The sequence below is a fragment of the Sparus aurata genome, chromosome 16 (assembly GCF_900880675.1).
Source record: "Sparus aurata chromosome 16, fSpaAur1.1, whole genome shotgun sequence".
NCBI classification, from domain to species: Eukaryota; Metazoa; Chordata; class Actinopteri; order Spariformes; family Sparidae; genus Sparus; species Sparus aurata.
This window is the reverse complement of record NC_044202.1, coordinates 16,817,770-16,842,689: the sequence shown is the minus strand read 5'-3', so window position 1 is coordinate 16,842,689 and position 24,920 is coordinate 16,817,770. Positions and strand designations below refer to the sequence as shown.

General features: G+C 44.1%; 1 protein-coding gene across 4 annotated transcripts in view; it reads right to left on the bottom strand.

Moving 5' to 3' along the window:
* LOC115565965 (formin-1) overlaps positions 1 to 24,028 on the bottom strand; it is a 56,991-nt gene extending 32,963 nt beyond the window's left edge. Inside the window, exons 1-7 of one of the 4 annotated variants that reach the window (XM_030391672.1) lie at positions 23,668 to 24,028; positions 23,232 to 23,555; positions 20,060 to 21,725; positions 10,899 to 11,065; positions 6,194 to 6,314; positions 3,866 to 3,927; positions 1,530 to 2,218 (exon numbers count right to left, since the gene is read on the bottom strand). In XM_030391672.1, coding sequence (XP_030247532.1) covers positions 1,530 to 2,218; positions 3,866 to 3,927; positions 6,194 to 6,314; positions 10,899 to 11,065; positions 20,060 to 21,617 — 2,597 coding nt within the window. In that variant the 5' untranslated portion in view covers positions 21,618 to 21,725; positions 23,232 to 23,555; positions 23,668 to 24,028. Of the gene's footprint in view, positions 1 to 1,529; positions 2,219 to 3,865; positions 3,928 to 6,193; positions 6,315 to 6,440; positions 8,228 to 10,898; positions 11,066 to 20,059; positions 21,726 to 22,628; positions 22,764 to 23,209 lie in introns of those variants that run through there. The other 3 variants (XM_030391673.1, XM_030391674.1, XM_030391671.1) reach the window with 3 other exon arrangements.
* Positions 24,029 to 24,920: the final 892 nt, after the last annotated feature.

The following is a 24,920-nucleotide window of genomic DNA, read 5'->3' as shown; positions in this document are numbered from 1 at the left end:
AAATCCTCCTTTGATTGCACTCCCCTTCTCAGAGACTGAGGAAAAGAAGCTCAACAAACTGTGCAGGAATTCAGCTCAGAAACGAAAATTGCATCCAAAAGCTCGAGACATATTTCCATGCAAGACAACTTTCTAATTGACTGGATTATGAGTCTAATTGAATTCAAATCCTCCTTAAAGCTCTGCTCCCTTTTTCTTGAAGCAGCTTCCCAGGAAAGTCTGCCCCTGCGTGCTGCCAACTGTACTTGCATTTAGACACCTGGCATCATTTCAAAACCTGACGCTGCCCCCCCCTCATAACTCAGAACCTCACACCATTAACAGAGATCACACATCTGATCCAGCTATAGTTAAACATCTGACCCATTTAATGCACCTTAACTTGGCCCTTTACAGTTAGATTTATAGCTGACATGAAACTGCTGTAGTGTAGTCAGTCAGTCCTGCAGCGCTGGCCAGGACCAAAGAGAGAGAGAGAGAGGGAGAGGGAGAGGGAGAGAGAACCACAACTCAGCTTCCCCCCTACTAATCCAGCCATGGAAATACAAGGCCATAAAGCCTGGCACTCGGAGGCAGCAACCACAGCCTCTGCAAATGGGCTGGATAATCCACTTACAATTACAGAGTATCTGGTGCAGCAAACATATCTTTGATATCCGTCCTCTGAACAGGAGTGACCCCAATGAAGCGGAGAACCTCGTCAGCCCTGGGAGTACTGGAGATCTTCATCTCGTCCAGGACTTAGTAAAAACTCACTTAGATGACACTGCAGAATCCCTCAAAACTAATCAGCTAATGAAAATCAATCCGAGTGAAAACAATTGATTGCCAAGTGAGTCACCTTCAACACGTGTTCTGACAATTTGAACAATTATTTCGGATTTTCTTTCATTTTATCCTCTCGTTTGAAAAAATTCCTCGAGAGTGTCGTGGATGCTTCTACAGTAACTAAAACATGATAAAGTGCCCTGTAGGATGCCCCTCTAGTGCGCCGGTGCGTCCCTGTTCCTCAAACATTCTGAGCCTGCCTCTGGACACATACACCTCAAAAAAGATAGACCTACAATATGTGACTACTGACTGACATACGAGTTTAGATACAATCCTTAATGCAGTGTTTTTATAATTATAAAAAAACAGTTATTTGCCTTTTTAAACCTGGCCTCATCATCCAAATCCATATTTTTTTTACTTTGCATCATTGCACATTTTTTTTGTGCTGTGACTGCGAGTCCAGATACTGGCAAAAAGTAGAAGTTTAGCAACAAGGTTGTGGTGGATGAATGAGTCCAACACAGGACTTCCACACAGCAGTCTGGGGTTTGTGTTGCGCCTGAAGCCAAAAGTCATGACTTCTAATCTTTTAATCAACCAAGTCAGCTCATATCTTCTTCATAACAACATTGCTGATCTCTGAGCTAGCAGCGTATAACATGATTACTACAATATGAAAATAAGCACAAGTTGTATTGACCGTAATTATCCCTCAAAATATAATACGAGTGTATTTTAAGCAATGTTGCACATACTTATTGTCCTGTATCTGTATCCTGCTCCAGTACAGAGGCTTCATGGGACAGGCCGGCTCAATGGCAGGTTTCCGTGGGGCCTTCTCCTGCTGGCCAAGACTGAAGCCCCCCATAGGGGGAGGAGGTGGCAGGCCACTGCCTGGAGGAGGGGGAGGAGGAGGTGGACCAGCTCCAGGTAGGCCAGGAGGGGGAGGCGGAGGCGGTGGGGGTGGCGGACCACCACCAGGGAGAGGTGGGGGTGGTGGAGGCGGCGGGGCTCCCATGCTGCCTGGCATAGGGGGAGGAGGTGGAGGAGGAGGCGGTGGTGGTGGAGGTCCTGAGAGGCCTGGTGGGAGAGGGGGAGGAGGTGGAGGTGGAGGTGGTGGTCCAGGAGGCCCCGGGGCCGTTCCAGCGTTTAGATTTAGTCCGATAGAGTCCAGGTTGAGTTTTTTGGGTATGTTCTGGCTGGGGCTTTGGGCACCCTCAGGGCTCTTGATGAAGGTCTCCCTGTCCGTCTGGATGCTCACGTTGCGGAACGCCTTGGCGATCGGGTCATCCGCCGTGGACACGGCAACATCGCGGACCTCGCGTCGTTCCTGTCCCGCGTTGTACCCTCTGTCTCTCTGCATCTTGGCAATGGTCCCTTCGAGATGTGATATTGAGACCGCATTCTCACCTCGCAGTTGGAAGAGCTGGAGCTCAAAGTCAGACTGTAAGAAGCAAGAGCAGGAGAAAACAAACAAAGAAAATTCAGGCATTTCCATCACATGATATAATGAAACCATATTTGGTGGTAGACAATGTGTTTCATTAAATGAACTTGGATCAGACTGTGTAATCATTCTTTAAAAGGGGCCTACATGAACGTGATTCTATGTCGAAAAATACAAATCGTATTAATTCGTCTCAGCTTTGTCTTTAACTTCATTGTCATTATGTTGGTTTATTAGTAAAAAATCTTGCAACTCCAGTTTTCGTTTGACATTTCAAACAATGGCAAATAATCCAACCAAAGCGAAGTATTGATTTGATGCAGAAAGGAAATTGTTTTGCAATAAATCTTACACATGTTCCTGGTTAGCTCGTGTCCGTTTAGAAATAGAATTAGGCACGTTCCCGCCCTTTCTTGTGGGCCGACTGTGGTGCATGTTTCTCGGTGTCAGCATGAGTGCCCTAAAGGTCGACGTCAAATTAAAGGCTTTAAGCGGACGGGCTGAGAAACCAATTCTGAGGTCAGACTTTTTCAAGGAAACGCTCCGTAAAGCAATTTATCAGTGGTAGGAATTATGTAACGTGGCCATAATAACTATGTTCTTTGGGTTTTCCGAGGGTATACAGAGAGTTTGACTCTTGATTAAGTTGACAGATGAAAAACCGCAGTGCAACACTTTTCCTAACCTCAGCTTTCGATGGATGAAACAGACACCTTTAAAATGAATTAAGGGCAGAGCTGTCAAACAAAGAAATGTCAATCACAGAACTCTGTCTGGCATGGACTAATCATCTGGAAGCGACAGTGTTAGACATAATACAAGAAATTTAGGCATTTTAATGAACATAATGTGAAGTAACTACAACATTGAATAAAATTATTAGTATATTTTATTTCATTGGTGTAGTTCACTTTTGGTATAAAAAGGTGCTTGAGGTTACAAAAGGAGTCATCGATCAGGACATTAAGCCACTGTAAAGAATTTGTCTTAAAATTCAAAAGTTTCAAGTTACAATGGATTACTAAATGCTCACACTCAGATCTAAATTGGATTATTTTTTGTTTTTAAACATTTCAAATTCAATATACAATATCCCCAGAATATCCTACAACCCCACTGAAATTTGTCCACAGACATTTGAGTCCCATTGAAATGTATTTCAAATTGTGTTTACCCTAACTATACTATCTTTCTAGGAATAATTCACATTCAAAAGACATTTCATTTTATTCAATTGACTAAACACAGAGTTTTAAATCAGCTCAGCTGCTGCACTTGAACATTTTGTGCTCACTCGGTGCCATCTTGTGTTCAGGAGGCTCAACTGCAAGGACAGACTATACATTCAAAAAGTGCATAAAAATGTTGCTTTTCATTCACATCATTCCCACAAATGCTTTAATTTCTCTCAAAAATGTATTGCTAAACTTTTGTTTCACAAAATCCCTCATTTCTGTTTGATACTATGCACCAAAACCACGTTACTTAACTTTAATTAAGCGCTCTGAATTGCCATGTTGTTGAAATGTGATACGCAAATCACTAGTCTGCCCTCACAGAGATGCCTGGGCTAGTTTTCCCTGCCACATAAAGTGTTTTCAGTCAGTGTTTTTTACATGTCTGCTATGTTGATAACATACTTACATGCATCCTCTCCAGCTCTTCTTTGCACTCTCTCTTCAGCTGCAAGAGGGCAGCCTGGTGCTCTGAGAGAAGGCAACACCAGAACACTTGTATTAGAACACAACTCACAACTCACTCTGCTGGCAGTTTTGATGCAATACATACTAATTATGCACTGAATGCTATCAGCTCAATAATCACAACACATGAGCTGGTGCTTCTCTGTAGATTAAGAGCGAATAATCTTTTTTAATCTCTGCCAATGAGGTTATTATCAACCGTTTGTCAGCAGGATCACAAAACTACTGAACAGCTTTCCACAAAACTTGGATGATGGATAAGTCCCTGCCTGGAATAGACCACATAAAGAGACTGAATCATCATTTCTTTTAACTTTTCTCTAAGAACATTTCTCAGGGAATCCAGCTTGGATCTTCTAATAAGGTGGCTGGTATCTTGATGCAAGTATAAAAGTGGACTGACTGGCCTTTATCAGAGGTATGGGCTCTACTAAGAACTATTCAAGTTAGCAGAGTTATGTTATCTTGAGCTAAGGGCCGAATGATTAGCATGGTGAAACATTATCAAGCTAATCTGCAAGACGAGAGACATTCCAACAAGATGAACATTTTCTTTGCGGTTAACTTCTTCAGATGGGTGGGTCACTTTCACGATAAAAAGCTAAATTTGTAACTTGACCGACCAGTTTTAAATTCCACTGCTGGCTGAAGTGAAAGCCAAAACAAAACATTTTGTCAAAAATGCTGATTCAGCATTATGCAGACATACTTGCATACAATACTTTGAGCTGGAGCCCATTTTCACTGCAAAGTTAGTGACAAACTGCAACATCCTGCCCTATCCTGTCCCATGTGCTCCACAAAGTCACCCAATGTGTTGTGTCATCTGCTGTCAAGATTGTATTCCAGTTTATTTTAAGACAAGTCTGTTTGGAGCTCATCTTTTTTTCATCTGAGAGTTTATCATCATCATTCCATTTGGGACTGATTTAGATTCAGATCCACTTTATTGTCCCACATGAGGGAAATGATTTGATCCAGGTCTCCAGACATGAATCAAATAAAATAGAAGGGCCTTCACAATAAGACCGCAACATAATGATAATAACACATTTGAACACATTGAGACAGATTAGACAATACATTTGAATAAAAGCAGTCAAACCGAATCAGGAGATTTAAGTTTGATATGAAAGGGCAAAAGTGCAAGTGACCAGCTAAGAGAATTGTAGATTAAAGCTGCATGTGATACAGGCTGATGGCCCGAGTAATTAAAGGCTTCGTGTATCTACTTGTTCTGATTTACTTCCGAAAAATAAAATCTTTCCCCGGGTCAAATTGCAGCTAACCATCACTAACTGTGGAGGCCACGCACAAGCAATCTGTTGTAATGATAATGATGGTACTGCAGCAACGATTCGTCTGATTCAGTGATTAGATTCAGGCATATCAAAAAGAAATTCAATCTCCTGTAACTACTTAACAGACGGGGTAATGCGTAGTCATTATTTACGCCGATTAATCCGTAATTGGCCATGCGATTTAGTGTGTGACGAATTAACAGACTCTTGTGTACATTCATATCTCCTGCTTCACACGTGTCGGTTTATCTATATGGCTCACAGTCTGGACTTTTGCTCTGCTTCCACATGAGAGCAAACCCTCACAAACCACCAGAATAATCCACACTTGCTAATCTATTCTCGCGGACGAAGCTGCACCGCACAGAGCATCCAACAGATGTTAGTCGATAATTCCACCGCACCAGAGCGCGAGATGGGAAAGGCTTTTTACTTTATGATGGAATCAGCCTGGGGACAACGGTGCGTGCTTTTAACCCATCGCCGAGTCATTACACCTTTAGAGTACAAGGTGGGCCAAACATGGCGCGCTGCCCAGAGCATACTCGATTCCATTAAATGGTTTTACTTCACCGACGGCCAAACATGCTATCCTGTCGTGCCGCAGCCGTACCAACGGCAGCATTAAGGTGCACACACTGCCTCACTGTGTTCTTAAATTGATTTGAAGGGTGTCTTACACACTGCTGCTGATGCTTATCTAGCTCTGCACGGTTCCTCTCCGAGTTTAAAAGTAAAGTGTAAGTGCTGAGTGAGGGTGTGATATCAGTGGCTCAACTTTTCTTTTTACAAGAGATCAATAAAAAAAAACTCTGTGATGTAAACATGATATCTACAATGGCACTTATCCACAAAGCCGATCAGTGCGAGGTGTGTCGGTGTAAGCCGGACTGTTGTGATCCTCCGTCAACATTCCTGCGGGTGAACACAGACAACAGCGTCTAAAGCAATAAGCTTGTGGTTCTTACCTGCCTCGGTGTATTTGAGCCCCACCTTCTCTTCCTCATCCTTGGGTTTGGGTGGAGGCCACACAGCCTGCAGACGCCCTGGAGTCCGGTCCTCGCTGTCGGTAGGAGACGTGACCTCCGTCTGTGGGGAGAGAAAAACCCAAGTGAAAATGTCAGCAACCATATTCGTACAAAGCACATTTGCAACTTCCAATACATTTTCCAGTAAATAAAAGAGAGATGACTAATGATTGAGTGCATTTCATACATTAGCCTCTGTGGTACTCCTGTCCTTGCCAGGGGATTTGGAGGCTCTCTCAAAAATAGACCGTAGATTTTCCTTGTCAGTCTTGATTTTCTTTTTCACAGCTTCCAGATCCACATCGTCCATTTTTTCCTTTTTGACAGCTTTGGGGCCAAAGATGTTCCTGAAAGTTTCATAAGCCAGGTCTGAGGTTTTCTTTCTCTCTGGCGTGGATGTTGGGGTTTCTGCGTCTGGAGTTTTCTCTCCCACAACCTCCTCTCCGTTCTCACACTCTTTGTTGCTGTTCGGATCGGCATCCTTTTCCTCCTGAGACCTTTTAGTGCCTTTTCTCGTGTTTGGATCATCATCATCATCCCGACCGTCAGACTTTTTGGTCTCATCTTGGTTGTCTCGGCCGAGCAGGTGACTCAGCTGTCCCATTACAAGGCTTTTAGTTCCCGTGACGGGTTTAGGATCTGGGAGTTTTTTGGTCGGAGAGGCAGTCTTCTGCTCAGGGTAGAGCTTGGCCTTGTTTACCGACTTCTTCAGGTTGAGCAGGGCCAGGTCAGCATCCTTCTCCCTCTGCTTGATCTCGGACATCGTCTCCCTTTCTTCCCCAACTGCTCCTTTCTTCAGCACCCGCAGCCCGCTGAAGAGAGCCGGCATCTGGAAGGAAGGGGACGGAGAGAGCGACGTGCCTCTGGATGGTGACGAAGTGGAAGAGTTAGGGGAGCGGGTAATGGATGAAGCTGGTGGCGGTGTGTTTGGAGAGGTTGTGGCACTTGGCTGAAAGTCAACTGGTGACTCTTTAGGTGTAGATGGCAGCAACGTGGTTGGATTTGTGATACCTGTAGAGTCCGACTGCTCCTCTGGGGTCTTCGGGCTGAGGGGAACAATAGAGGACACCAGTCTGTAGTGAGATTCATCGGTCTCCTCCTTTTGTGTATGATCCAAGTCCTCCATCTGCCTTAATGGAGAGGCCATGGTAGAATTACAGCCAGCCTCCTCCGAAGTCAGATGCCCAGAGATGATGGAAGGAACAGGCAGAGAACAATCTACGCCGGCATACTCGTCGCTCTCATCTGCTCTCACATTGTCGCCGCTAATGTTTCTAGCACTGGATGTTTCTACATCTGCAGACATGGTGGATGGGCTCTCCTTGAGACTACTGTCATCACCCTGTTTGGCTGTTTTTGAGCCTGATTTGCTGCTGAACCTGCTTGTATTAAATAAAATGGATTCTACCAAGGACCTCTCCCTAACGTTGTGAGTTTTAAACGAAGGTATTTGGTACTCTTCATCTGCCTTACCGGACTCTTTAAGCTCATATCTATCACCATTGTCCACTTCGTTATTGTCCTGAGCAGGTAGGTTATTTTTCCTGGCCCTGGCAATCGTCTGTAACAGTCTCGAGCTGCTGTGGGTTGTGCTCTCGTCCTCATTTTCCGTGTCACTGTATGTTTCAACTCTGGTGACCTGGACCAGGTCAGGGTCAACTGAGGCTCCCATTGGCGTTTTAACCCGGTCGAAAGACTCCTTGGAGCTTTCCGATGATTCAGCCCTCTGCCGTGTATCACAGGAAGCAGTACCATCATCCTGATGGATATCTTGGAGCTCACAATTTGCATCAGCAGGAAGAGGATTCTCTCCATCTGGCAACTCCTTGAAAGACGTCAGCCTGGCCGATGGTATATCAGAAGAGGCAGATCGATCTCTGCGAAAGAAACCGAAGCTTAGGGCATTCAGGAGGGAACCAGTGGGCTGCTCCGCAGGCTCCAAGTTCTTACTTGCACTGTCCATTTTTGTTCAATCTGAAAGTGAAGCAAGCAAACCAAAACAGGTAGCAGCTCCGGAAATGTGTCCAATGAAAATGTCACAAAAGGTCCATCTCCCCACCTCCAGTTATCCAAGCTGCTCCTATTCCACTCCTGCCACTGACTGGGAACAAAAGGCCTTTGTGTAGACAAATCTCCCCAGCTCCTCTTACCTTCTCCAGGAGCGCGCCAATTACAACAACACTACCCTGTATTCCCGTCTGGTGACACGCAAACAGGTTGCATATAGCAGACTTTCATTAAATCACGGTACTACTGACAGTACAGCACGTTGTCATTAGTACAGTTCAGTTTCCTCTGTGTGAGCAGAATTCCCATGACGCTGCAAATGAAGTGGAGCTGTTCATCGGCTGGAAGCATGTCCTGCTGCAATCTTCCTGGGAGAACAGGAGAGCAGAGTTCACCTGCCTTCCACAAAACTGTTCCCAAGTGTTCCGGCAAGTTGAGCGGAGTTATCCATTAAGTCGTAAGTCCCTTCTATTTGCTGATATACACTGTGGAATCCATGACCAAACTGTTCCTGTTGTTTCTCTAACTTGTGTCCCAGTATACAGGAAAAGTCCTGTGTGCTTCTGTGTGAGAAAAAATACCCCTCAGGTTTGAGAAAAAAAAAAAAAAAGTGTCTTACTGGTCTACCCAGTCTGGGGACGCCTCCCTTCAGGTTCCTCCCTTCCTGGGAGGAGACCTGCAGAGCCTGACACCACAGGTGTCTGATTACCTCTGCTCCCTCCTGTAAAATGGCTGCTGAGGTAACAGGGCAGACGCGGAGAGGGAGGCAGTCTGTGGTCAGGTGGAGAGCTGCAGAGGTCTGTTATCCTCTCATTGTGGTACGTTAGTCCAATACAGGGCTTAAGACCTGGTGATTAGTCAGCCTGCCAGCTCTAGCTAACATGCTAAGAGGCTAATGTGTGTGGGAGGCAGCTCATGAGCACTCAGACCACAGCAGGACTAAAATCAGTAAGAGAAAAAAGACAGTTTGATTTACTTACCATAAGTCTGTATATAGGTTTGATTCAGTTTAGTTGTGAGGAGGTTTACAAGCTAAATCCAATCTGTGTGTGGGAAAGACTATGTAAAATACTTTTTAGAAATAAACCAAACAGCAGAGAGAAACAACTGTACTGTATAATCTTTTTTAGCTTATCCTCAATTGAACCTGCTCTAACCTTTGATAGGTTTCTCTATAAATATCAAGGAAGTGCTTAGAAAAATGCAGCATTCTTCAAACTGTGGTCGCCCTTAGCAGCCAAAGGTCACTCTCCTTGATTGCATTCCTTCAGGCTGTCTGAGCTGGACGCAAGTTTGAAATCCAGTCCATTAAGATAGACAAATGGTCGATTTTGGTTTCCGCAGCCCGAAATAGTGACGTTGAAAACAAACCCGGCTGACAAACTGAACGATGGGAACACTGTCGTACAGGCACATCCCCAACAAGTATGTCTTTGTTATTGATATGATTAAATGTTTTATTGGTTATCTCCCACCAATAAAAACCTAAGTGAATAAAATACCACGCGTAATTGCATTTTCCATGGATTGTGGATTATCATTTTGTTCCCATCATCTGTAGAAAGCCACAAAGAGAGATGGGGGGATTCTGAGACTGAGGAATTACGTTACATAAGGGCAGTGGTATTTCCAACACACACACACACACAGCAAATCCCTCCCACCACCACCCAGAGCTTATACCAGAAAGAAACTCCACTGACAGGCAAGACTGCAATGTGAATGCAGATCTGACAGCTCAAAATAGGAGGTGAAATCATTTGCAAGTGGCAGATCATGCAAAACGCTTGCACAAAAGTGTATCCCACATACTTGGATAAATCATCACAGCCCTCTTTTTGTGTACTCATTTGTTACGACACACTCAGAAATACACACACCTCTATTTTACATGACCTATTCTAAGGAATGTAAATGAACGACACGACAGATGGCTGTCACTTACACAACAATGCAGAGGGCATAATTTGGTGTGGCGCGGCCTTTGTACTGGTATGTTACCTGATCATTGTCACAGTCGGGCCAGTTACTGTGTGTTGGGAAAAACAATGTGCGGATTGCGCTGATACACCACCCGCCTAAAGAAAATGAAACCACACCCAAGTAATGTGGCTCATCTGCTGCAGGAATCAACGCCAGACGGCATGATGGAATCTGGAAAGACTTCGCAGACGCAATCGTTTTTTTTTTAACAACAGTCTGTTAGTCGATTTAGAGGTGCAGTTTGGTGGCCTGCAAACACCTGGAGACAAACAATGCATTGTTTGCCGTGGGCTTATTTTTAGAAGACACACATACAGGTCAGGAGGATTACATCGCTCACATGCTCCGTGGCAAACTGAATATCGTGGTGCAACTTCACCTCTGAAAATAAGATTAAAAAATGAACAAGGGACGGAGAGATTTCCTGTCTTTGTTGTGAGGTTTGAGTGGAATTATCTCAGTCAGTTTTTGGCTCAGGATCCCAAGTCCACAGATTAGAATCTATGACCGGTTAATCCATTTCAAAGAATTCATGATCAGGTGATTAAATGCCTGAGTGGAGAGAAATCCCCCTGAGTCCCACGAGGGGGAGAGAAAGGAGTGCTTTGGGCGTGAAAATATGCATGACAGCTATACTTGTGTTTGTGCTGCTCACCGTGCACTCCAGCTTCGGGCAGTAGGGTGTGTCCCCGATGATGTCGTCCTCAGGCGGCGTGATGCGCAGGAAGTCCAGGTGATCGGGCCGTGGAACGCGGGTGAGGGGCTCATGAGGGTCGTCACCGTCCAGCATCCAAATGTCATCCTGGCGCAACAGGGAGTCATCTGCAGAGACACACAAGCACACACAAACACAGGGTATTTAACATGTTAGAGCTGCAACATTCAATCCAGTAGATTTCAACTATTAAAGGATAAGTTGAAATAAAAATGAAATTCCGGAGATTATCTCCTCTGCCTCAGTCTGATGGAAAGTTGGGTGAAGTTCCATAAGGGCATGGGGGTAAGTGGATGATCACAGAATTTTCAATTTTGGGGGAAATTATCCTTTACATTAATGGCCAGCATTTTTTATTATGGGTTAAATTAGTTTAAGTCATTTTTTAAGGTAAAAAAAAAAAAAAAAAAAGGCCAACATTCTTCGATTTCAGCATCTTAAAACGTGACTTTTCTAGTTTCTTTACGCTTTACTGAATATATTTGGGTTGTGGACAAAGCAAGACATTTGAGGACGTCATTCTGGACTTATTAACCAACTTTTCTTATATAACAAATCAATTAAATCCAAGAAAATAAATTGACAGACTGATCGATAATTGCAAATAATCGCAAGTTCCAGCTCCACACGCGTTGCTGCTAGGTATAGCAAATGGCATAACAGGTGTGATCATGCGTGACAAGGCTAAATAAGCACAGTGACTCGAGGCAAGTCGTTTTCCTGTGTAACCTGCATGTGCGATAAAAGTGGAATGAGGTAGAACGCAGGCATCAGAATCTTTTAGCATCAAACGGGCAGCGAGAGACAAACAGAGAGGGAGAGACCCCCTGTTTTTGCTGCAGGCTCGAGGGCAAACAGCTATTTTTATCTGGACTTAGACTGCCCTGTTCCCACCGTCGACACCGGCAGAAAGCCATCCAGTAAGGAAAAATGGCTGCAGAGCACTGGCCTCAGATACCACCGTCTGATATTGATTTGCATTCAGGACGCATTCGCTGTAACAGTGAACGTGTGCCAGCGTCGCTCTGCACTGTATCGCCGCTGGAATAAAGTCAGCTGCAGATAGCTGTGTGTGATTGTGTGTTCAGTTATCCAAAAGGCCCTCAGCGAGGAATTCATTCAGATGGGGAAACAGTGCCCTCTCCTGACCAGGCAGTCACACAGAGGGCTAATGATGAGTGAGCTGTGATGATGCTCAGGAAACGGCTTTAACAGGGTTGTTGTTTTTGCTGCAGTGGCTGGATTCATTTCGTACATGGCCTTTAATATTTACAGCTCAGTGAGGTGCAGAACCCTCCTCATGCACTACATCCTGAACGAAATCACATGCCGTTAACTTCAGGAAGCAGGCTAGTGCCAGCGAACGAGGGGCACCAGAAGAAAAAGCAATTTCGCATTTTTCTCATGTGCATGGAAGAACGGTATATCCTGCCTCGATGCATGCATTTACTTTCTCAAGAGATTCGGCCATGCAAGTCATAGGAGGTTAAGAGATATGGGACAGAGGACAGTGAGGTGAATGACTAAGGACGAAGAAAAAGGAGGTGGAGAGAGTGGAGAAGAGATAGTGTGAGTGAGAGGGGGGAGGGTGTAGCTCTTGAAGCTGGGTGACCTCAATTTCATCCTTCTGTAAGACAACACCTTGTCCAGGGCAGAATTGTGAGCTGGAATCGGGGAAAATCATATCACTTCCTGTTCGATAAGATGCTAAAATAGCCCGACGCAAGCCTTTGTAATGAGTGGCCAAGAAGAGAGCGCATGGCATTACTGCACAATTGATAAAGATGTTATTGAAAATCGCAATATTGCCGAGTGCAAATCTGTTCAGTAGTCAAATAGCAGAAGCTGCAATTTTTTGAAAAAGGTCAAATGTGCGACAAACGGCATTAATATGAAATGCTGCGGCGCTGCAGAGATGCCCTGCCACACAAACCTGGTTTTTCAGATGTAAGAGATCATGTTCGTTTGGTGCAAGCTTCAACAAATCTCCCATCATCACTGTAATTGTTCTTTCAGTGAAAATAAAAATGGTAATGCAAAATGATCATTCCCACCGATTGAATGTTACCACAACCATAACATGTCAAAAGTAATCGCAGTGTGATGGTTTTATTTGCAGAATTGTGCAGCCGCAGTCGGATGTCCCCTTGTATAACTCCCTGCCAAATGCTTTAAATTCAGTTATGAGAGCCCACACACACACAAAGGAAACAGGGGGGGCCGCATTAAAAAAAAAAGAAAAAAAGGAGGCATTGAAATTCAGCTTCAGTATTCTACCGTAATCACTCATTATGAGATGGCAGCAATGCCTGCAGTCCTTCTAGTTATCTGGGACTTGGACAGCAGGGGAAAAAAAGCAGTAGGATTAGATTAATAACTTTTCATTATGATAATGCTGCGCCGCATGGACCCGCAGCAGGAACTGCTGACTGCAGGCTGGGCCACTTCCAAATGCAGAGTAAAGCTCGGTCCTGCCAAGGAAAGAAACCACTGAGCAGAAACAGCCCTCGCTACAGTTCCTGATTCCAACTGAACTATTAGATATAGAAAAGAAGATAAAGAACACTTGTTTATGTATGTATGCTATGTTCCTTCATAGGAGCCCTCACAAAACTTTACACTCGAACAATTTCTAAAGCTTGCTTTAGCATGTTTGCCTCTCTGGACAGCTGACTGGTCACCCAATTAAACATGCATAAGCTGGCGCACACTGCCACCATCTGGACAGGGAGCTGGAGGAGGTACGCCTGTGTACCTGTGGTGAAACACTGCAGTGAAGCTCCGTCGTCACTACTGTATGCTCTGAATGAGATGCACACTGCAATGAAATGACAGACACGGAGAGGCAACTCTCTTAGGCCAGGGGTGCCCAAACTTTTCTCCTTGGGGGGTGCTGGGTCAAAACCCAAAGTTAATGGTGGGCCACAGGCAAAAAGCAACATCTACCATACTGTATTGTTCATATAATAAAAAAAAAAAAAAATCTGAATTCTGCCACGACTCACATCCTGCGCGTAGATTAACTCTGCCTGTCGAGCTCAGATTATGGAAAGTAAGAATCCTGCATATCTAAAAAGAGCTTTTTTTTACCTTGCAAAAAATAAAACAGAATAAACACATTTCTATTATAATTTATCTTAATAATTTGCAATTTTTTTGCCAAATATAACATTTTGGCTTGCCAGCTTTGGCATGCGGGCCCCACTTTGGGTAGCCGGCCACGTCTTAGACCCATTAGGTAATGAACGCACTGCATTTGTTTTGTTTTTTTATGATAGTTGTTCCATCACTCTCTTACATGCACTCACACACAGTGAGCTTAAGTTCACTAACCCCGGGGAAAACTGTGCGCTTATTGCGATTTAATCTCCCTCACTGCTGCTCTAAAAGCCGAGACTGAATCACAATGTCCATAACAGAGGGGACACTGGGTGCAGACGGGATTGGGTCCGACAGGGATGCAACTCTAAGTACATCATTCCAACACAAGAAACAGCAGTCTGCCAAATATCGTCGAGGTCTGTACAAAAACACTCTTTAGCAAAGTCAATGTGCTTTAACAGAGCCTCCATCATCTACAGGTGTTTCCACCGGGAAAACCTGCAGGTGTTGAATGACAGTGCAGTAATTTGACAGTATATAAAAAAAAAAAAAAAAATCACAGTGTGTGAGTGAGCAGCTGCCAGACAGCACGGGTGCTTCTGTGCTACAGTGAGCATCATCATTTCAACAATAAAGTATTTGTGTTTGGGGCGGCTCAGAGTCCATCAATTGTCTGATCCTGACAGGTGGGGTGTTGTCTGTGGCGATGGATTAAACCACCTGTCACTGTGTCTGCCGGCCATCGCTCATCCAGCGGTCAGAGAAAGCTGTGGCGGAGGATGTATTGATCGCAACAAAAGCAGCGAGAGGAAACCGCAGAGTTTTTCTTCAAACCTTTAAAAGCGCAGACCATCTCATTTTTAGTTTGTAAGCAGCAGTTAATGAAACCTGATCATTTCTTTGGTATTAAAAAAGGGACTGCAATCTGTAGCAGATCTGAAAAAGCACAGAGAGCTATCACAGATGAACAATAGTCTAACGCCTCCCCCGCTACAGATTCTCTTTCTTATTACAGACGCAACAGCTTTTCCCAGTGCGCTCAATTATATCCACTTAAAATCTATAGCCTCATCGTTCAAAGTAAAAGAAGTGGGCCATGTGGCATGGTGAGTGCATCTGGCAGCCTCCACCCCCTCCCCACGACACTTTTAGCCAGGAAGGAGGATCATAGATTTTAATATAAATCATGGAAAATGCAGGATTAGTGAATCACCCTGTTTCTTTCGTGCCTGTTACAGCGGTTTCACCACGTAGGCCTGTAGGTTGTGGATATCTGTTTGTCTGACTACTTTTGCTATAAAAAAACCCAAAACATTTCAATTAAAGCAACTGTATGCAACAATTTGTAGCAATTTACATGGATTAAAGCCGCTGTAAGTGATACATTTTAATAGCTTTATATTCTAACAGTAATCACTGTAGTAGGGTGTTTGTTCAGTAACCCATGTCTCTCCTCCTCTTGCTCATGCAGTAAAAGAGAAAATGATTTTTTCTGGCATCCTTGCCCACCAACTACATATCGACAATGGCAGAACAGGGAAAGCTACCGATTCCAGTGCCTCCAGTGACAAACAGGAAACGTGATGAAAAACACTGGGTGAAAACAAAGAGGCAAAGTGAGCAGTTTGTGACCTGACGTGCAAAATGAGATCTGATGATCTTAGCTCTTGCCACTGACCAATACCCCCCATATTATGCATAGATAAACATGTTAAACAATGCTTTTGGCAGATATTTACCTTGTTGGTAATACGATTACGACCACTGATGGTACTGGCCCGTGTTTATCCGTTGTGTTGAATCAATTTGAAACCACTATTTTTCATTTCTCATGTGGAAGAATGCGTATTAACTGTTGTTTGACAAAACTGTATGATCGAAATCTCTTTCAATCATACATGCTCCTTCATAGATTACTTTAAATCATTCATTGTCATGAGGAGGATTTCTCCGTTTCCCCTGGCACAATACGGGCAATAAATAACAACAACAAAATAAACAGCAAAAACTAAATTTTTATTTTAAGCACCAGTATCAGCTAAAAAAAATTAAAAAATCAGTGCATGTCTAGCTCGTATTATGAAAAAATATTAAAAGACAACTAAAACTACTACTGAAATTAACTGAAAGTGAACTTAACTGAAAACAAATAAAATAAATAAAAATGAAATACAAATACAAAACAGAAATAACTCTGATCAGTGGGGTAGCTACAAGTGGAAACTAGGAGAGGTGCTCTGAGGGCCGGCACAGTAATGTAGCATGACATGATGCCCACAGAGTCATCATTACTGATTTGAAATGCAGTTCTGGAGGCTGATGGGTTTATACAGAGCTGAGGAAGAGGGAAGAGTGCGCTCATTGTGTCTGGCAGGCCATTGACTGAGACAGTGAAATTTGGTTAGATTCGCTTCAATCCACCGGGTGGGTGTATCTTTAAAATAGTGGAATGCTGAGAAGAAGCATTAAACAGCACGAGATGGAACATTGCTAAAAGCAGCACAGCAGTCACTTATTAAAGAAAACAAGTTACACGTTATACGAGGATGACCTTTGTGCTCTGTTTGTCCGTCTGTAAGTATGCAAACTAGAGCAAAAGTAGGAGACGGACTGGTCTGTTTTGGCAGAATTCACTTCAATTATGTGAATAGAGCTGGGCCTTGTCCACACTGGGTGGAACAATGTTGCATGGCAGGGCACTTTGTGTTGAATGACAGCTAGCAGGGAGAGCAGGGGTGATACACTCTTGCTCTGCACTGATCAGTTTCATATGACCTTGCAGGAACGCATCGGCTAATCTGATTATGGTATTGGCTGCCATATGTCAGACAATAAAATGAGTAGGGAACTAAGAGGAGGCGGGTGGGGACATACTAAAGGCTGACTGGCTCGAAAAGTGATTGTTTTAAAGCTGCTACAATCAGTCTTATGATCTTATGTCCTTATAAAAATACTAACGTGTCATATGAATAGGAACACGCAGGTTGTTAGCACCCAATAGTGTCTTTCAGCCATTTGTTTTGGTTTTGCTATTGCTGGTTTAAAGTTTCTTCAACAGCATTTTTTCTTTTTTTTTTTTTTTAAAGGTTGATTATGTTGACTGTGCCCTTATCATAAAGCTGATAAATATAAGAGAACAAGCATCGCGAGTGCTGGCACAAAGAGGAACTAGCAGGCGGGCAACCAGTATACACTGTAGACATTGTGCAAACACACATGGAACAACCATATACACCCTCAGTAAACACATCAGCTATTCGGTTACACAGACTGCATTAACACATGAAGCGAACAAAAGGATGCATTTCTTAAAAATAACCATTCTCATCTGCATGATAAGAACACTCATTTATATGCACTGAGCTTCAATGAGAGATTAAAGAGCCCGGGTCATAATTAGTTTGACATTTGCAAACCATGAAGGGTTCACACTGACCCACTTAGCCCTTTTTGGCTGGACCCTGTGATGTTCATTTTTTTTGTGTTAGCATCTGAAGGGTACTCAATTATCAGGCAACACAAGGCCGATCTACTGAACAGCTAAAATGCAGCAAAATCGACAGACGAACCTTTTGTTTTGGATTAAGGGTTAAAGCCTTCACTGTGACGGCTGTGTAGCATGAAGCATTTGGTTGGCATGAGGTACGCAATTACGTGCATCGTGCACTGTCAGAGTTTCATACCAACAGCTTATCCGTCTTAATATCACACGGTCCCATCTGATGAAGAATTATGATATCTGGCCTTGGATTTAATAAAAAACATGGGATTAAATAAATAGGAAAATAATTTAAAAGAGGTGGCGTATAATGCCACAAAATGTGGATTATGTGTGTGCATGTGCAAATGTCAACGGTGGCATCTGTGTGTGTGCATAACTAGGTGAGGACACACACGGACAGTGTCATTTCAGTGGGAATTGATCCAAATCAGCTCCACGTGAGTAAAGCCAGCACCAGTTAGCTTATCTCCACACAGCTCAGCTCTTCCTCTCCCTCCGGCTGCTGCTGAGCTGAGCAGTGCTGGCTGAATTGGCAGAGCTGGTCTATGACGTAACAACTCAAACGCTCTTTACAATGCAGCATAGTTAGCTGTTTTCGATGACATTTAAAAAAACAGCGGTCCAACCATTGTTCATGTTGTCCTTGTAAATTACATAATCAATTGAAAGGCCTTCTGATTGCTGCAGTAGATTAAAGCAAATATTGTCTTCTAGTGACTGAAAGGGAGGATTTATCATGTTACAGCCGTAGCTGATTAATAAATAACAATGAGGTCTGATTCGAATAAGCATCAAACTGACAGCAACATCATCAATTTGGATCTTGCAGTTTGGAAGGATTCCAGTACAGTCTATGTGTATACATTTTAAAACTACAGCTGGGCAACATGGCTTTAAAATAATACATTACAAAATTTTTGACCAACTACCTCAATATCAATACTGCAATAATAAGAAAAGGAGTGACTATTGGTACTTTCGCAAAATATTAACACAAGTACATCTTTGATGTCACCATCCTGACCCTTGTATTTCTCTGGCTGATTTCACCATACATCTACTGAGTGGACTTGAGTGTTGCTGCATCCTCAAGATATTGTTTTCGCACAAGGAATTGAACTTCTTAGTAGATCGAATGTTGCTGCCACTTTCCCGTTTTTCCCCATTCATTTTTGATGAACAATCACCAGTAAGGTGGGCAAAGACCAAGTGGGTAAAGGCAAATATCAGACCAAGAAGGACAGAAAATGACATTACTTTACCATGATGCAGCCTTTAAAACCAGGACAAGACGACGCTTATGCCATGTCAAGACATAACAATATTCAAAAACTAAGAAAGTATATCACCTCATATCACGATAAAGACACAACATCAACATGTTGCCCAGGCTTGATCCGCCTCTTCATGGAGTTTTCTGTCCTGATTGGATGAAGCGGGTAGAGATACCGATATATGTTTTTTCTTCCACGGTGGGAGTACAGACATGGGTTACTGAACAAAAAATTGACCAAACACTCTACTATAGCAGTGGAATATAGAGCTTAAGACACTTATTTTGACAATATATCACTTATAGCAGCTTTAATCAAGAGCAAAGGGTCACAGAATCGCATGAGCAGTTATCCTAAAAGTGCTAGCATAAAAGCTACAACAGAGAAGGCGGGACTAATGAATATAATTATTCATTACAGTAATAAGATACTTTAGTACAGATTATGAAAATAGCAAAAGAGTTGTGCAAATAAGGAAACTTGAATCCTGTCTTCTGTGACCCTTGTGCCCACTGGGTCACTGATCCTTTGTCAGTTTCCTGTGAACTGGATAGGATGTGGATTTCGGGGAGGGCCAGCAGATCCCTCAAAGTCTAAATTGGCAATGCTTCAGTTAACACTGCGCTCACGAGAACCCCAGTCAGGTTGAACCCAGTGTCAACTGTGAGCCTTTGATCTGGGACACCCCCACTAATCTCTGCCTTCCCAGTAGCACTGACAGGGTTAACTGGATCATCAGCCAAACTATTCTCAGGCCCTGCTTGCCCCTTGTACAACTCTGTTGGGTAGTTTTTAATTTGTGGTCACACGTCTGAGCCAAGATGGGAACACAGCGGCTAAACACTAACAAGACTAACAGAGACATTTCAGAAAACAGCGCATATTTATTGGTCTAACTAATTTATTAGATAACAGCCGGAATGACAAAGTAAATCTCTGTCAGTTGCAATGCTGCAGAGTAAACCGCTCGAGCCCTTTAACAACAACCTCAGGCAGTAGGTCTGACACACTCACACAGAGACACACACGTTCACACGCTTGAATCTCTCAAGGCATCTTTTTTTCTTTGAAATCCAGCAAACAGCAACGCCGGATGAAGGGCATGTTCTGACAAACGTTTCACGGTACTGAGATGATAAAAGCACCCGTGTCACCATCTAGATGAAGGCAGGATGTTCTAACATGAATCAGTGTGTTCAGAGTAGGAGCATCTAATAACTCACCTGTTGTCGTGGAGTTGCTTGAGGAGTTCCACTTGGAGTTGCTGGGCCGCCTGCCGAGGTTCAGATCCAGACGGGTGACGGTTCGCTTGTTGCCGTTCTTGTCGATGACCTCGCTGAAGATTCTGGCCTCGTCCGTGTTGCTGGAGCTGTCTTGTTCGTGGTCCACGTCCTTGTCTGAGAGGAGTACGATGCGGTGGTTGAACTGCGGGCTTGCCTGCTTTGAGGACAGAGGGGACAGGACTGGGGACATGCTCTGGAGACTGTTGGAGGCAGGGAAAGATGTGTTGAAGACCCCTGCGAGAGAAGGTGAAGTAGGGCTCCTTAAGCGTGACTTGGTTTGAGTGTATGGTTCGGTGGTATGGGATAGAGGCAACCGTAGCCCCTCAGAGAGCTTGTTACTCGTCTTGTGGTCTCCATTTGGTCCTCTCCACTGGCCATACTCTTGCTGGCAGCTGCTAGTCCCTGGATGCAGCATGGTCGGCCCTGCCCTGTCTGAGCTTCTATGGCTGACATGTTGCACTCTACCTTCTACCTCCTGCACTTTGGCCACCACCCTGACCCCTGTATTACTCTGGTTGATCTCATCATACATCTGCTGAGCAGACTTGACTGTTGACGCACCCTCGGTCTCACCCAAGGAATCAAATCTCTTAAGAGGTCGAAGGTTGCTGCCGCTTTCCCGTCGGGTCAGACCGTCCATCAGGCTGCAAAATGACGATTCAAAACCCAGCTCGCCATCGTATTCAGAGAAGTCGGTGCAGAAATCCATGTCAGGGTCAAATGTCCGGTTGTCCTCCATGAGGTCCCACCCCTCACGAGAGATTTGGAAGGGTTCCTCCATGGGCAGGATGGGATTGCTGACTGCACTGACATAAGAACCGGTGACAGGGCTGTCAGACATGAGGACAGAAGGTGGGGTACCTGGGATCCTGTCCACGTCTGAGGCTGAAGATACAGACACATTGTTGTCAGCAGGAAGCACAATAGATGGAGTTCTGTTCGTAACCTTCTTCTTCATCTTGCTGTGCAGGAAATTCTCAGCACTGTCAAGCTTCTTGCCTCCCGACTTCTTTAGCTTTTTGCTCTTGGACGCAGCTTTCTTATTCTCTGGAGGCACAGAGGGAGAAGAGTTGCTGCTGCTGAGAACCTGACCGCCAAGGTGAACCTCCTGACCCTCCATGTAATCCTGTAGTTTCCCATCCTGGTTACCCATCCTGACTTTGTTGGCACAAACCCTACACAGCGATAAGAGATCCGCCAGCAACTGGTGGTGCTCCGCTGCCAGCCAGCAGAGCTCTGCAACAACTTCCTTTGTTGCCTGCTGGGAGTTAAGGAGTCCGCCTGAGGAGCCAGAAGACTGGCCTCTTTGTTCGGACACTGCAAGATCCTCCTTTCCCCAGTCATGGTCATTACCGGCCCTTTCTGAATGAGGGGCGCGGCTCTTGTACTTGAAGCTCGGGACCCGCCTCTTCGGGAAATACAGGCTGATGTTGCTTAGTTCACGGATGGGTGCATATAGGAGCAACACGGTGTGTGTGCCCTCCATGATCGGTGCCATGTTAATTACTCAGGCACTCTGGGTAAGTGGTCGGACCCCAGACAGAGTGACAGGGCTCGAAATGCAGAGGAGGATCTCTGGCTATTCATCACCCGGCCTGTCCAGATGCTGTCAGAGAGAAAGTAGCACATAGGTATAAATCTGAAAATACAGTATGTCAAAGAAAATGTTAGTTCTCCTAGAGATGTGTACACATTCCTGCTGCCAGACTGCTTATATTCTTGTATGAGTGTAATCTTTAGACAAAATATAATCAGCGTTTCCTCTGTAATGGTTTTGAAGCTGGGATTTCAGAGGGTGATTTGGTATTCGCTCCACATCCATCCCTGTTGGTCCTAGTGTTGCAACCAATTACAGCACAAGAACCAAAACTTATATTTGTCACGGATGTTTACTTGATCGTGATTATCTGGCTACTTGTACACACTCGGCAGAATGCTTGTTTGCTTGTGTGTTTTGTTGTATAGATTAAAAAGGGGCACTTTGTAGTCCTGAGAAGAAATCCAAACTCAGAATTGTAATATTTACGTTGTCAATGAGGTGATGATACAAACTCAGAAAGGTTTATCTTTTCCATAACCGAATAAACAAGCTGTTCTCAGAGGAAGATACAATCCCCACAACACTGTTTGAAGCTAGAGAGGCAGCAGGGTCTGTCACATATAAACAAAATAAAACTGTCTGAAATCGTCTTGTCCTTTAAGGTCAGTTCGCTCATTCAATTCAATCGGTCATGTAAAGTCAGTCAATGAAGATCATTCTCTTTTGATTACAATTTCTTCGACATATAGCCTGCATATTCTCACAGACAGGGCCCTATGGACTATACGGATGACATTGCGGAGGTAGTTTTAAAGGATAACAACACTGCCTGCTCCTGTCCCAGCAGCAGGCCCTCCATAATTCACTGTCAGCCCCATTTGCTAATTAAAAATTAAATACAAATCCAACACTGACACTGATTAAAAACAGGACAGAGATTCTACTATACACTTCCTAACCCTGTCTTACCTCTACCACCATCATTCTCCTCCTCCTCCTCCTCACCGGCCTTGTTGTATAAGTAGATGGAACATTTCTGTCCTGAGCCGCATTTCATCAACATTTCACAAGCTGCCGCATGACAGAAAAAAAAAGAAGAAGAAGAAAAAAAAAAAAAAAAAAGCCGAGTGTCACACAAGGTGACGACGCACTCACAGGCCAATGCTACGGGATGCCATTTAAGATGTTTGCAAGCATAACAGGCGCATAATACACAAGCGCTCGCCTTCGATGGATGTGCTCAACCCCACTGGAACTGTTTACATCATAACATAATCCCGCGGGTTTACTGTCACCTTGCAGCCGGCGCGGGTGCACTTGTCAGCGTTAAGATGGCAGCGCAATTATCGTTATCCTGCGTGACACTGCTGCCGACTACAACTCAAACATAAAACAGTCAATCTACATTTAAAGTATGTTTAAATCCAAAGCATGAAACTCCGCATCAGCCTAATGTCATCCTCAGTTTGTTGTCACTCGCTCAACCGCGCGCTGAACGCACGTTTCCGGTCTGCTACACCTGCAGCAGGTGAGGGAACGGCAGCACTTACCAAATATAAACAGGTTACTCACCCGACGTGCTGGCATGGCAGGATATTTCTTCACATCTCTGTGCTGCAGCCGGGCCGCTGCTCACCGCTGCTTAACTGGGCTTCGTCCGCCGGGATTGACGGGACTCCAGTCCAATGGATGAGCTCAGCGCCGGCCCGCTGCTCTCTGATTGGTCCTCCGGCGTTCGTCCACGTCCCACATCTTGAGCCAGTGCAACTGCTGCTCTCAGGTGGGCCATATGACGGGGTTCGGCGCGTGCGGCGGGCAGAGAGGCGGAAAAAAGTGTGGCTGAAATGCCATGTCCTGGCAGTTTCCAGTGTTTCCCGGGCTCACATACGCATTTTGCTGTACAAGTGGGGAACAGATGAGAGAGATGAGTGTGTATAAAGGAGTACCTGCTCTGTGAAGGCCCCGGGTGGTGCCATTTCTTACGAAACAGAGACACCTAGTGGCTAACCTGTGTATCACAGGTAAACTTCTTTCCATTCAAAAGAGGATTTTCTTCCATGATGTATTCATCTCCACCCAGGGGGTTATGTTTTCAGAGCTGTTAGACTAATATTTCAAGAATATGCCATGCTGTTTGTAAATAATATGAGTGTTTCCTTATTTACATACTGTGGCAGGCACAAAAGATTAAAGACAAAAAATGATAACAACGAATAACATAGACATATATACACATATTTAAAATGATATACTGTGGCAGCACAGAAGGTAAATGCCTGAGAGCCACAACAATATATTTAAAGAAAAATAAAAACATATTCATGGGGACATACACTACCAGTCAAAAGTTTGGACACACCTTCTCATTTAATGTTTTTTCTTTATTTCCATGAATATTTACATTGTAGATTCTCACTGAAGGCATCAGAGCTATGTGTAAACACATATGGAATTATGTAGTAAACAAAAAAGTGTCAAATAACTCAAAACACGTTTTATATATTTTAGATTCTTCAAAATAGCCGCCCTTTGCTTTGATTACTACTTTGCACACTCTTGGCATTCTCTCGATGAGCTTCATGAGGCCGTCACCTGAAATGGTTTTCCAACAGCCTTGAAGGAGTTCCCAGAGATGCCAGGTCATCTGGCGCAGCACTCCATCACTCTCCTTCTTAGTCAAATAGTCTTGGTCCTTCTTGGTCAAAGATCTCAAATTTGGATTCATCAGACCAAAGCACAGATTTCCACTGGTCTAATGTCCATTCCTTGTGTTTCTTGGCCCAAACAATCTGATCTGCTTGTTGCTTTTCCTTAGTAGTGTGTTTTTTAGCAGCTATTTGACCATAAAGGCCTGATTCCAAGATGTTTGCAAGCATAACAGGCGCAGTCTCCTCTGAACAGTTGATGTAGAGATGTGTCTGCTACTAGAACTCTGTGTGGCATTCATCTGGGCTCCAATCTGAGGTGCTGTTAACTTGCAATTTCTGAGGCTGGTGACTCGGATGAACTTATCCTCAGCAGCAGAGGTGAATCTTGTTCTTCCTTTCCTGGGGCGGTCCTCATGTGAGCCAGTTTCGGCATAGCGCTTGATGGTTTTTGCGACTGCACTTGGGGACACATTCAAAGTTTTTGCAATTTTCCTGACTGACTGACCCTCAGTTCTTAAAGTAATGATGGACAGTCATTTCTCTTTACTTAGCTGACTGGTTCTTGCCATAATATGAATTCTAACAGTTGTCAAATAGGGCTGTCAGCAGTGTA